Source organism: Myodes glareolus, chromosome 4, assembly GCF_982192425.1.
Source record: "Myodes glareolus chromosome 4, mMyoGla1.1, whole genome shotgun sequence".
Taxonomy (NCBI): domain Eukaryota; kingdom Metazoa; phylum Chordata; class Mammalia; order Rodentia; family Cricetidae; genus Myodes; species Myodes glareolus.
Window position 1 is genome coordinate 8,446,572 of NC_142029.1, and position 13,114 is coordinate 8,459,685.

General features: G+C 42.8%; 1 protein-coding gene across 1 annotated transcript in view; it reads right to left on the minus strand.

Annotated features, from left to right (window-relative positions):
• Gadl1 (GAD like acidic amino acid decarboxylase 1) overlaps positions 1-13,114 on the minus strand; it is a 143,985-nt gene that overhangs the window by 47,799 nt on the left and 83,072 nt on the right. Inside the window, exons 12-13 of the mRNA XM_048423714.3 lie at positions 8,913-8,964; positions 236-325 (exon numbers count right to left, since the gene is read on the minus strand). Coding sequence (XP_048279671.3) covers positions 236-325; positions 8,913-8,964 — 142 coding nt within the window. The remainder of the gene's footprint in view (positions 1-235; positions 326-8,912; positions 8,965-13,114) is intronic.

Below are 13,114 nucleotides of genomic sequence, written 5' to 3' on the forward strand. Positions count from 1 at the left end.
CATGGCCCAGATGTTTTTGCATGTGTGTGTATGGATCTGGCACGTCCATGTTCTAGATGTAAACACAGCTAACAACTGTTGGCACGTCATCGGTTTCTGCAGAGAGAAACGCCTGTAACTGAGGCGCTTCTCTGGGTCTTCAAGAGGCAGGCACACACGGAGTTATCCACAGACCAATAGGCAGGTGCATTGAATCCTTCTCCTCAAAAGAAAACACAACCCACTCATTACTCACCAAGCTAAGCTTCTTCCAGAACTCTGGTCCTTCTTCCATCTCTCTGAGACTCGGTGGAATGTACCAAAAGCAAATATTGGTGTATTCAGGCTGAGGATTAAAAAAAAAATCATAGTAAAGAATGCTGTTTTGTTACTTTAAGGTTAATCTTAGACAGTAATTAAACAAAGGCTTTTAAACTCCACACTAGGCTATTAAGAGTCATCAAATATGTATACCTCAAAGCCAAACTCTTGCAGAGTAGATCTGCATGAGTTCTGACAATTATTTTACTGGAGTTTGGTTCTAGAAGGTTCTCTTTTCTCTACATTAAGAGTGGACTCAAAACCCAGTGCATGCATAACCATTGTCACAGGGTAAGTCTCTATCTTCATTCGATCACAATGTAAGACAAACCATGCCAAAGACCAGAAACAGACGTGTGCTCTACCAGCACTGACTGTGTTATGGGGTGGATTCTCAAGTGAGACACAGTTCCTTTTACTCAGAAGCCACTGCAAAGGGAATCCGCCTTCTTCGGTGGACACTGGGCACTATCAGTGACTGAGATATCTTTGATAGCTTTCACTACAAATGTAGTTTGTAGCCGGTAACCAGTGCTGGCAGTTCTTACTAGTGCCTGGCTTGTCAGCCCTCCTGCTATGAAGTCTGCCGTACTTCAGAAAGAATAAACAGTCAGTATCTCATATCCTAAGATCAAGACGGGTACCACATGGAGTTCTGCTGTCAGTGGGTTTGAAGCCATCACTGGGAACCTAGGGATGTTTTCTGTTCATCATGATGATGTCTTGACCCACTCACTCTTGCATCTTTGAAATGTCTAACCATCTCATGGGATGTGGCAAAGAGATAGAGTTACAAATTTTTAAACTAGAGAGTAGGTTTGACAAAGAAATGGCTGTGCAATTCAACTTAATTTCCATTACCCCTTTATCACAAGAAAATGTTTTATATGTTTTATAATACAAATCTACAGAATTTACATTTGGGCCTCTGATTTATAATAGATTTAGTTCCCCCAGATAGACTGTGCTGAGCTTCAAAATTCTTTGATCATTTAAAAAGAATAATTTTTTTAAGCACTAATTAGAAAGTAGAAGAAAATCAGTTTGTCATTTGCTTCTACTAACCGATCTATAAATCAAAGACTGTCAACCATTCCCAGGACCACCGGCATCAGCTATAAAAGGGCTAGCCTTCATCTCCAAGTCCACTCATTCTTGGTACCCTACAATAATGGTGGTGGGCCCTGTAAATACTGTAAGAGTTGCCAGATCTAGTATATGTTGTCATGCCTGGGTGCTGGAGGGAAGCCCAAGGAAGAGGTAGTTCATCCCAGGATGCTATGTATACTTCATGTTTCCCACGAAGGATTGGGATTGATTTCAATAGTCCCGGAAGTCCAGAAGCAAGTAGTTACTGCTTTGGGGCATCTCAAAATGGCAGCTCTACTTCCTGGCACACTGCCCAGGCAGCTTTGGAGGGTAGGAGACTGTCACCAGCCAGGCACTCTGCCCCAGCGACTTGACTGGTGTCTTCTGGGAGTACTCTGCAGCTTTTATTGGCTATGGCCCCTGCAGGAAGATGGCGTCCCCCAGAAAGCATAAAGTGGATGACTAGTGAGCTTTCGCAAAACAACATTTCAGTGAACTCTGCCCCAGTCACACTTTTTCCAAGGGAATATGTTTCTCAGTCCTGTGCAGGAGTGGTCTCTTTTCTGTGTTCCATCTCAGTTCTGGAGGAGGTGGTGGCTCTCTATAGGTCAGTTATGCCTGGACAGTTTTAGGGAACTATTGCATCTCTATAAGATGCCTCTCATGGCTCAGGCCATTGTAAATCAGTATATGTATGTATGTATGTATGTATGTATGTATGTATGTATGTATGTCCCATGTGTGTATAAATATAGATGTATGTGTGTATGTACATGTGTGTATGAACTGCTATATCTATGTATCATTTCTACTATCTGATTGTCTACATCTATATATCTACCTTCCCCATCTGCGTATACATTTATCTACATATATCCTTCTCATTTCAAGTTGCTGGGCCACTTTGTTTTTCTGTTTTTGAAAACAGACCCTGCTGCATCGTCAATTTTTATTCATTGATGTTTGTATGAAAATACTACAAAACATATCACAACAGCTTGTCTGTGTGGCACACCACCTATGTCTCAAGCAGCCCTAGGCTAGGCTACTCAGATCTGTTTCCTTGTAGAACTCTCTTTTAGCCATTGTGAGGGTGACATCTTCTGTGCCCTCTACTGCTCAGCATTCTCTTCGAGTGGCACAACTCCCTGAAGGCACAGCTGGCAAAGCGCAAAGCCCTTTGGACACTTCCCTGGAGGACGTTTGCTCTCCCATTTGGTGGCATGCATTCACTTCAGCCATTCCCAAAATGAGTGAGGAGGAAGAAGGTCTTGGCTTGCTCACCAAGAGCATGCTTGCGTTGTCTCCTAGTTCGTTCTTTCCGCAGCTTCTGTCTCATGCGTGACTTTCTGCCAGAACCGTTAAGCACTAATGGCCGTTTTTAGAGCAGAATCATGCAGATGCCCTTACTCTTCATTGCCTTCATGTGTGAAAGCATGACCTCTGAGCACCATCGGAGCGCGCTCGGTCTAGATTCTCTACAGACCATAGCAGTTGGAAGGCACAGAGAGGAAACTGACCGTGTGGTGAGTGGTGGGAGAAATGGTGGCAGCGAGTACACTATCCTAATCTTTTCAGGGCTGCTTCCATTATACTCTGGTTATCAAAGAGAAAAACAGACAGGCACTTTGTTATCAACCCTAGGAAGGGTTATTGAAAAATCAATTAGAGGTCCCCAAAATGGTATTAAGTTCAAGTTTTATATTTGGTTTATACACCATCTTTTAATCAGACCATCAGTAACAAAAAAAGAAGGTGACATGATGTATTTTATTAGGTATAAATGCAGACTCTAGCTGTAGATTAAATTATGCAAATATAGAATGAAGGAGAAACTGACAAGGAGGATTTCAAAAGACTTTATATTCTTGTTTTTAAAACAAGATGGCAGTACTGTTTAAAGATGTCAGCCGGGATAAAGCCCATGTTTTAGAGTCACAAGATTGGGATTCCAAACTCATTAGGCCACATTTTCGTGCGTGCGTGCGTGTGTGTGTGTATAGGCCAGAGATCAACTTTTAGCATAATTTCATAGGTACCTTCTACTTAGTATTTGAGTCAAGGTCTCTCACCGGTCTGGAATTTGCCAAGTAGGTGAGGTGTAAGGCCAATAAGCCCCAGAGATCCATCTGCCCATCCCTCCCTAGTGCTGACATTACAAGCACACACCACGTAGCAAACTTTTCACATGGGTACTGGAAATCAGACTCAGGACCTTTTGCTTGTACAGTAAGCATGTTGTTGACTCCCATTTCCCCAGCCCTTCACCATGTCTTATCTTAGACAAACGCCACAAGTTCTGGGCCTCTGCTTCCTATACTGTACTGCGGGTGACACTGTCTGCACCATGGACTCTGCTGCATGAGCAGCAAGAGAATTTATTTCCCGCAGTGGCTAGCATATCTGCCACACAGCAGGCGCTCTGTGAGGTTAATGACTATTCCTGGGGGCCATCCCGGTAGCAGGAGATGTCCTTTTCAAGTGGATGTACAGCCTCATTAAAATCCGCACGAGCTGAGACAAATCACTAGGAATGTTTTTGGATACCATATTTGAAAGGAAATCCTGAGATGTATAGAGTATCTAAAGAAGGTCAACCACATTGCTCAGCATCGGAAACAGAATTTCTGTGTTGTAGAGACTGGAGGAGAAATTAGAATGAGGAAATCATTTATGTCGTATGCCCGTGCCCAGAAACTCAGAGACTCCGAAGGGAGAGGGGTGCAGTGGCTGATCTGCAATGAATGGGGGCTAGCGAACGAGAGACTTCTCTTATTGTCAGAAATTGATAGTGCATCGGGGAACACCAGAGTCTTCAGAGGACTGAAAATAGTAAAAATGAACAGAGGGCGGAGTTCATTGGTGAAAAATTAAGGCAGAAATAGAGATACAGTTGGCTTTGCAGTGGGCATCCCCACATGCCATGCCCGGTGCTCAGCTTGACTCTAGAGGCAGTGCGGAGTCACAGCAGAGAGGCAACCTGGCTACAACTTACATTTCAGAAAGTCAGTCAAGCCTGGTGTCGAGAGATGGGCTAGAGATGGGTTAGGGGCAAGGGGCAGGTGCTGCCAACCTGAAAAGTGATTGGCTCTTAGCCAAGATGGGGAGGAGAAGATGAAGCAGAAAAGGGGGTGGGGAAAGGTGCCATCAGCAGTTTCGCTTGGACTGATCATGGTTCTAATAATCCGAAGAAGAATGCGAACTTTTGGTAAGAAAAATGCTTACATATCAACTTCAGGAGAGGTGAGGTGGAGGTGAAGTTTCTGTGGAGTCTAGGGGAGGCTACAGGATAAGCATGCACAGAAGCTCAGGGTGGAGCCAAATACAACAACAACAGATGCTAAACCCAGACGACAGAATCTTCCAGGAGCTAATACTGATGGAGTAAAGGAAGCAGGACAGGAGAGCAGAAAAGAGTATCCCAGTGGTATGAGACAAAGAGGACGTCACACTAAGGCGGAGAAGAGAAAGTCACAGGAGGAGGTCAAAGAAATCATGGCCGGTGGGAACTTCAGATGGAGTGGGGAACTGTGTAAAATAAACAGTAGAAGTCCAAGTCATTTAAATGAGATGTGTTAGATTTCAGCAAGTAAAATGGTCACCACGATCGCATCAAGCTGTGTGAGAGACGCTATTGAAGGGAATTCACAAGGTGCTGGGTACTCATGGGGGTAGGCATCCAGAGCTAGAACACAGCATTCGGAGCTCTCTGGATGAGGCAGAACCAGCAAGTTCTTCACAGTAGGAGGCTGTTTGGGCACAGTCTGAAGCCCATCATCCGGGCTCTGGGTGAGGCTTCGTGCCATGCACCGGAGGTCGACAAGATATCCTTCATGCCTCTAAAAGTCTATGAATCATGATAGCACTTCCTAATGCAGAATTTAGGAAGTCAAGAACATAAAGGTGAATAATTCAGACTCGCCCATGAGACTGAAATAAAAATATGAACAGGAGGCTGAGAAGGAGTATACCTCTAGGAAAAGAACTATTAGATCTTAGATCCAACCCAGAAGAAAAGACAGAGTTATGGTTTTCAGGGGACCATGAATAATGCAGAATTCATTTGAAATGATAACTTTCAATCATCTTCAAGAAGATAGACATTACTTTAGCTCTTTCCAGAAGACACTCAAGTGATAGGTGCTCTATTTTCCTATGCTCATTAACAATTTCTAATGTAAGTTGTACTTAGCATCTTTCTTGCTCTCTCTCTGTCTCTCTCTCTTCCTCTCCCCCTCCTCTTCTCTCCCTCTCCATCTCTCTCTTCCCCTTCATTTTAAAATGAATTTCACACTTACATGTAAAATTTAAGGCCTAATTCTACTTTATTTCTTGAAACAAAAATCAAGGGAGACCAATGTAAATCAAATATCAAAGCCTTTGTAGCAGGGCGTGGCTGCAGCTCAACAGTGGGGCACGTGCTGTTTTGGACTCAGTTTTGATTCTCAGATCCAGCAATGAAAATAAAAAGCCAAAATCCTGTAGTACAAATTCTGGAAGCCTCTTATTCTATAGGAGCCAACTGGCTTCTACAGGGAAAGAAACACTCATGGGTTTGGAGAGGTGGCTCAGCCGGTAAGAGCATGGACCGCTCGTGTGGAGGATCCGAGCTCAGTTTCCAGTATCCACTTTGAGCAACTCCCAAACACCTGCAGCACCAGCTCCAGGGGTTCTAACACCCTCTCCTGGCCTCTGTAGGTACTACACTCAGGTGCACATACCCACACATGGACACACACACACACACACACACACACACAGAGAGAGAGAGAGAGAGAGAGAGAGAGAGAGAGAGAGATGATTTAAACATAAAAATGGATAAATCTTAAAAAAAAATATCCAGAGCTCAAGTCTGCCTAACAGTTAAACCTTACCTTGCAACGAAATGAATTTAATTCTCCAGAGATGGTACTAAGTGTCCCTCCTCCCCTTTCCAGGGCCTTTCGGAAGAAGTTATCTGTGGCAACTGATCATGTCATCTCTTCCCCTCTGCACTTTTACTCTCAACCTTATAACAACAAACAAAAGCCCACCATGCGGTTCCAAAGTGCACAGCATTTCATACGCGCACTGTCGAAACAAAGCAACCCAAATTTGCAAAAAACAGATGGGAAACTCAAAGTCAGGAAAATATAAGATGTGACTCTAACTTAAACCAACAGTGTGACCACTGGCTCCTCTCTTTGTGTGTATAGATATTCACAAGCAGCGGAGCCAGCCGGGAGATTCGCCAACATGAGAACAGCTGAAGAAGTCTAAAGGATGCATCCACCTAGCTGTAATGAACGAAATGATTTTTGCAGAGACAAATGGGTGGAACTAGAAATCAGTTTGTTAGGTGAATGAGGTTCTTAGTCTTGTCCACCTGACAGCCTGTAACTCCAGCTCCGTGGGATCTGATGCCATCTTCTTCAGAGCTTCAGAGCAACTGCGTTCATGTTCACATACCTCCCCACATGCCCGTTGGCGTGTCTCTGGGGCACTGTTTTATTGATGATTGATGTGGAGGGCCCAATCTACTGTGGGCAGTCCAACCCCTAGGCAGATGGTCCTGAGCTGTCTAAAAAAGCAGGCTGAGCAAGCCAGGAGGCAGTTCTCTGCCATGGCTCCTGCGTCAATTCCTGCCTCCAGGTTCTTGCCTTCCGTTAACCATAGACTGAAATCTGTAAGCAGAAGTAAATCCTTGCCTTCCCAAGCTGCTTTCAGTCAGGATTTGATCCCAGCAACAGAGACACAAACCTAGGGCAGTAAAATAAGCATTCACCACTACACTTGTTTTTCTTTGCTCGCTTTTGTGTGGGTTGCTGGCTAGTAAACTCAGGTCCTCATGCTTGGAAGGCAAGCCCTTTTCCAGCTGAGCCATCTCTCCGGCCCTGATTTTAGAATTTCACCCTGCTAATGCAGTGTCTCCATTACAGCCATTGGAACACTGGTAACGTTATTTACACGCATTTTAGAGTATTCCCCTCAAGCATATTTCCTTGCTGAAGGCTCCTAACTCCTTGGTGCCTCCTTTTCACTTCCCACTGGCATAAGAGCATTGAGCGGGGACCTCTCTTGTCGTAAGTATTTCTGGAGGCCGCAATTGCAGGCACACACTGGAACCCACTGTATCTTGCCGAATAAAAGATCAGTGCAGATTATCTAGACTTCCTACAGTGGGATCTATAATTGGTTTTACATTCATTTAAAGAACGCAATGAGGTTTCAAAGATCTAAGATACCCGTGCCCTTCATGGCTCTTAAAAGTCAGAATGAAACAACTGGGTGGAGAGATGGTTTGGTGGTTAAGGACACACAGTGCTCCTGCAGAGGGCCTGAGTTCAGTTCTGTCCCACGCATCAGGCAGCTTGCAGCAGCGGGTAACTCCAGCGCCACAGGATTGGACACCATTCTCCGGCCTCCACGGGCAACTGCACTCCTGTTCACATACCTTGCCATGTGCCGGTTGGCATGTCTGTGGGACCCTGTTTTGTTGATGATTGATGTGGGAGGGTCCAGTTCCTGGTGGGCAGTCCAGCCCCTACGTGGTTGGTTGTGAGTTGTATAAGAAAGCAGGCACATGCATACACATAAGTAAAAAAGCACAGTCCCAATGAAGCAGGGTTCTTGGGTTTGAGAGAGGCGCCAATGGGTAAAAGTCCTCATTCGGGAAATGTGAGGACTTGAGTTGGGATCCCATCATTCAGGTAAAAAGGCAGGCATTGCTGAGCATGCCTGTAACCTCAACACTGGGTGACAGAAACAGGTAGATTGCACCAGCTACAGGAACAGTCAATCTGGTTGGAAGACAGACTAATAGTCTAGTGAGAGCTCCTATTGCAATATAGAGGAAGACACCTAATGCCTTGCTCTGGCCTTCTGCATGTGAGTGCACACACTCATGTATATGAATATCCCCCCCTCACACACATACATGTGCGCGCACACACACACACACACACACACACACACACACACAGAGAGAGAGAGAGAGAGAGAGAGAGAGAGAGAGGATTTTTATATTTCCTTACTTTATATTTTAGCAAAAACATTCATACATTCATCTTCTAAATCACCTGACTTCTTATACACAGCAAGAGATCCAACATCTACAATGAAGCATCCCATTTCCCATTGCTCCACAGCTCCTAGTGCTCATTATTTCATACAAAGAGAGCGTGTGTGCACGCTTTATACCCCCTTAGTTGGTCTTGCATACACAAGCACAGTATTTGCAACACAATCGCTGTGCCATTTCTGTATCAAGAAAGAGGTCATAATTTATTCAGTATTATCCCTGCTAATTATTATTGAGCATTTTAATTTTCAACACTTAAAGGCAAGTGTATTCTCTGTGAATCCAAGCAAGGAAAAAAATGTTCACTAATACAGTCAATTAACATAATGGACTGTATGAATTAAGCTAATGACTTGTTTCTTAGCCCGCAACACAAAACTGGCACAATACAACAGATTAGACAATGGCTGCCTTCAGCACTGTTGATTGGCAGGGCCAGGAGCGCAATCCCACAAGCACTTACTTCCATCAGTAACTTGAATCCTTCTCTCTTCTTGATTTCATCTACCAGGTACCTAAAAGAAAAACGATGTTATTTTAAAACGGCAATATTAATAATCTGCAACCCCCAAATACCGTGAATTGACTTTCATAACCTGAAGCATTGCTTCTGCTGCAGAACTGGGGCTTGGGTGCACGAGGCACAGGCATAGCTCCAGACATGGGCAGAAGTCTCTGAGGACATCTGTAGGACCACACTCTGGGCCTCCCTAGGAGGACACATCTTGTTGATGAGGCCAATCTCACGTTCTAAGACGAGCTTTAATCTTGGCATGAAAATCAAACAGAATGAGTCATGTCATACCCAATTTCTTTTAGAAATTTTTATTGGGTTTATTTATTTTATTTTATGTGTATGAAAGCTTTGCCAGAATGCGTGTATGCGTACCATGTGCATGTAGTTCCTGTGGAGTCCTGAAGAGGGCATCAGATCTCCTGGAGCTGGCGGTATGAATGGCTGTGAGCAGTCATGTGGATGTTAGGGGTTGTCTGCAGGTGCCCGTAACCATTGAGCCATCACCAGCCTTCATTATACCCACTTCCTTGGTGAGGATTCAGTATAGGTGTTTGAACAACTTTGCTAGGTTACAGGGAGCATTTGGTGTGTTACTTTTGCTGGGATTTTAAGTTTAAGACCAAAAAGTCTAAACTGGTCGTTTCTATGGCCAGAACAGAGGACAGGAGGAGCACTAATCAGTATCGAGTCACAAGCAAGGGGTGCAAATAGAGCTAGGGTGCCTACAGTGGTCCACTGAATATAAAGAGCAGCATTTCATCATAAGCAAAGATCTCAGATACACAAGACTTGGGATATGATTAGAGCAGGCATACAAAGGCACTGAACAGTGTGTATAACAGTGCCCAACTCTTCTCCTGCGGCTTGGCTTTTATCTACACTTAAACGGGGGCATTTCACAAGGTCCACTTCTATGTAAAGAGCTACAGTCAATAAATGTGTACTCAGTGGGAAGTTGTTTTCTACAAGGAAAATCCTTTGATAGGTTATCTAAGTCCAAGTGGTCAACCCTAAACACATGTACATATGAGCAACAATGAATGTGTGCATCAGTGCATGCGTATTGTGTGTGTGTTATGAAATCCTAACTGAAGAAAGAGAGGTCGTGTTTGTGTGGGGGAACACAGAAGGATCTGGGGGATAGAAATAATATAAATATCATATATATGTATGAAACTCTCTGAAAGAAGAAAAATTATATATGTAAAAACTTGAAGTATTTGACCTTGGAAACAACTGATCGGATCACAAACTTAAAAATCTCACCATATTTGAGCCAGCATTTCAAGTTTAGGGGTCAAATGCATTTAAGAAAATGTATACAACTTCGGAAAGAAAAGTGTTTGCCAGAGAATTATTGTACTCTTCTCTAAATGGAAAAAGTGGAATAAAAGAAAGATGGAGAGAAAGAAAGAAAGAAAGAGAGGGGGGAGGGAGGGAGGGAGGGAGAGAGAGAGAGAGAGAATGAAAGAGAGAGAGAGAGAAAGAAGGAGAGAGAGAGGGAGGGAGGGAGGGAGGAAGGGAGAGAGAGAGAGAAAAAGAGAGAAAGAGAAAGAAAGAAAGAAAGAAAGAAAGAAAGAAAGAAAGAAAGAAAGAAAGGAAAAGAAGGGAGAGAGGGAGGGAGGGAGGGAGAGAGGGAAGAAAGGAAGGAAAGAAGAAAAAGAAAGAAAGAGAGAGAAAGAAAGAAAGGGAGGAAGGAAGGAAGGAAGAACGAAAGAAAGAAAGAAAGAAAGAAAGAAAGAAAGAAAGAAGGAAAGAAAGAAGGAAAGAAAGAAGGAAAGAAAGAAAGAAAGAAAGAACACTCACCAGCAAGAACTGGCTTCACAACTTATGACCTCACCCTGTAGCCATGGCAACCTGAGCATGCTATTAAATTCTTTATAGTCAATTAACTCTTGGGAACTTCAAGTCTCATTTGATTACTTCAGAAACCAAACCTATGCAGCCTTTTTTCTGGTAAGAAATTGCCACGACAAGTCAGAAAAATCCTAGAAACCATGTGAAGAGTTGGGATTTTGTTTGTTTTCTTTCATTTTTAGTTTTTTGAGACAGGGTTTCTCTGTGAAACAAGTTCTGGCTGTCTTAGAATTCACTCTGTAGACCAGGCTGGCCTCAAACTCACAACAGTCTTACTGCTGGGATTAAAGGTGAGTACCACCACTGACTGCCCAGCTTGTTTTCGTTTTCTGTTTTTTTTATTGTTACATTACTTGTTATAGACCATTCTAGAATGTGGATACAAAGTACTAGTTTATAAAATTTGGTCTTTTATGTCCTCTTAATTTATTTATATATCATTTTTACTGAAGATATAATATTGATCCTTGCTCATAGATATCATTTTTAAATACACAAAATCTTAGAAAATTCTATTAGTCATATAAATCTTTTATTTTGAACAATTATGTTGCAATCACACACAGAGACAGTCACAAAAGTATTGACATGCTACATGCATATTCCCATCCCTGAATATTGGTTTCAGGGCATGGTATAAAGTAGGAAAAGTCTTAGAACCTTCAAGACACAGCAAAAAGTGATTCCAGTCATCAGTAAGTATCAGAAAAAATGTTTGAGATCAGTGGCCATCAAAGAAATGCTAATGAAAACATTGATGATAAACCGTGTTTCCCCATGGTGTTGGGTACCAGAACCAGGAATAGTGAGTAGATGTTAGAGTGATTGGAAGCTGCCCTATGGCCATACTTTCTAATGGAAGAAATCACAGTTGTGAATCAACTAGGAAAAAAATTAATCATGTGGACACACATAGAGATACATTTTACACTTGCAAATATATATACATATGTGTATACGCACACACATATTATAGTTACAGATCTCTGTGTTTCTCTACACAGTCATCAGAAATAAAGTTAGAGCACAGAAATTGAAGACTAAAAAACTAAAGTGTGCTGAGTGACCCAGAGTTGTATGGTGTACCTGTGCAAACGAGTAGACTCTAGTTCTGTCTTGTGAAGCATAAGAGCAAAGCGTTGAGAAACATAGACGATTTAATTCCATTTCATCATAGTTTTATGAGAAAGAAACCCTAAGTAAGGTCTGGAGAGATGACTCAGCAGATAAGAGCACTTGTTGCTTTTGTAGAAAACCAGAATTCAGATCCCAGCATCCATGTAAAAAGGCAGGTATGATCCTGTACATGTATGTCACCCCAACTCCAGCAAAGCCTGAGTCAGGAGGATTGCTATGGCTTACTCACTGAGAAACTGATAACTCGGTGTTCAGGGAAAACTCTGCCTTGATATTTTGGGTGGAGGATGATAGACAAGGAGCACCCAACACTTTCTTCTGATATCCCTAAACACTGGCACAGATGGGCACTCCCCCAGCACATATGCCCACACACTCACAGACATGCACACACAAATGTATAAGTAAATTTTTTAAAAGTAAGACAAAAGTTAGTTCTATCTCCATAGTCTGCGTGAAGACACCAGCACGGAGTAAAATGTTAAGATAGGCATTGTATGCTGTTCAAGATTGTATACTTGAAAGAGAGGGAAAGGAAACAGGAGAATTGAAAGTTATTCTGCTCATTTTATGCCTTTGTGCAAAGTTTCATGGGTGTTGTTCATGCCTAACTTCTGAAAAGAAACTGGAAACACCAGAGAACAGCTACAACCTCTGCCTATATCACAGAAGTTTTGAGACTCATTTGTAAAAGGAGACTGCACTTTAGTTTCCTGGCCACCCAGACCCAAATAATCACACAGAAACTATGTTAATTACAACACTTTTTGGCCAATGGCTTAGGTGTATTCCTAGCTAGAGCTCTTATATCTTAAATTAACCCATTTCTATTATTTTATATTTTACCAGGAGGCTTGTGGTTTGAGGGCTGCATGGAGCCTACCTGACCCCACTTTCTTTCCTCCTCTACCTCTGCTTGGATTTCCCACCTTGCTATATTCTGTCCTGCCCATAGGCCAAAGCAGTTTCTTTATTAATCAATGATAATAAAACATATTCAGAGTATACAGAGTGGAATCCCACATCACTCATTCCTTATCTCAATCTCCAAGATATAAATGCATGGGCACCTGCTACACCCAGAATGCTGGATTGTAATCACACCAGCCTACAATGTCCTGAGTTCATGGTCAATGCTTTGCCTACCAGGAACC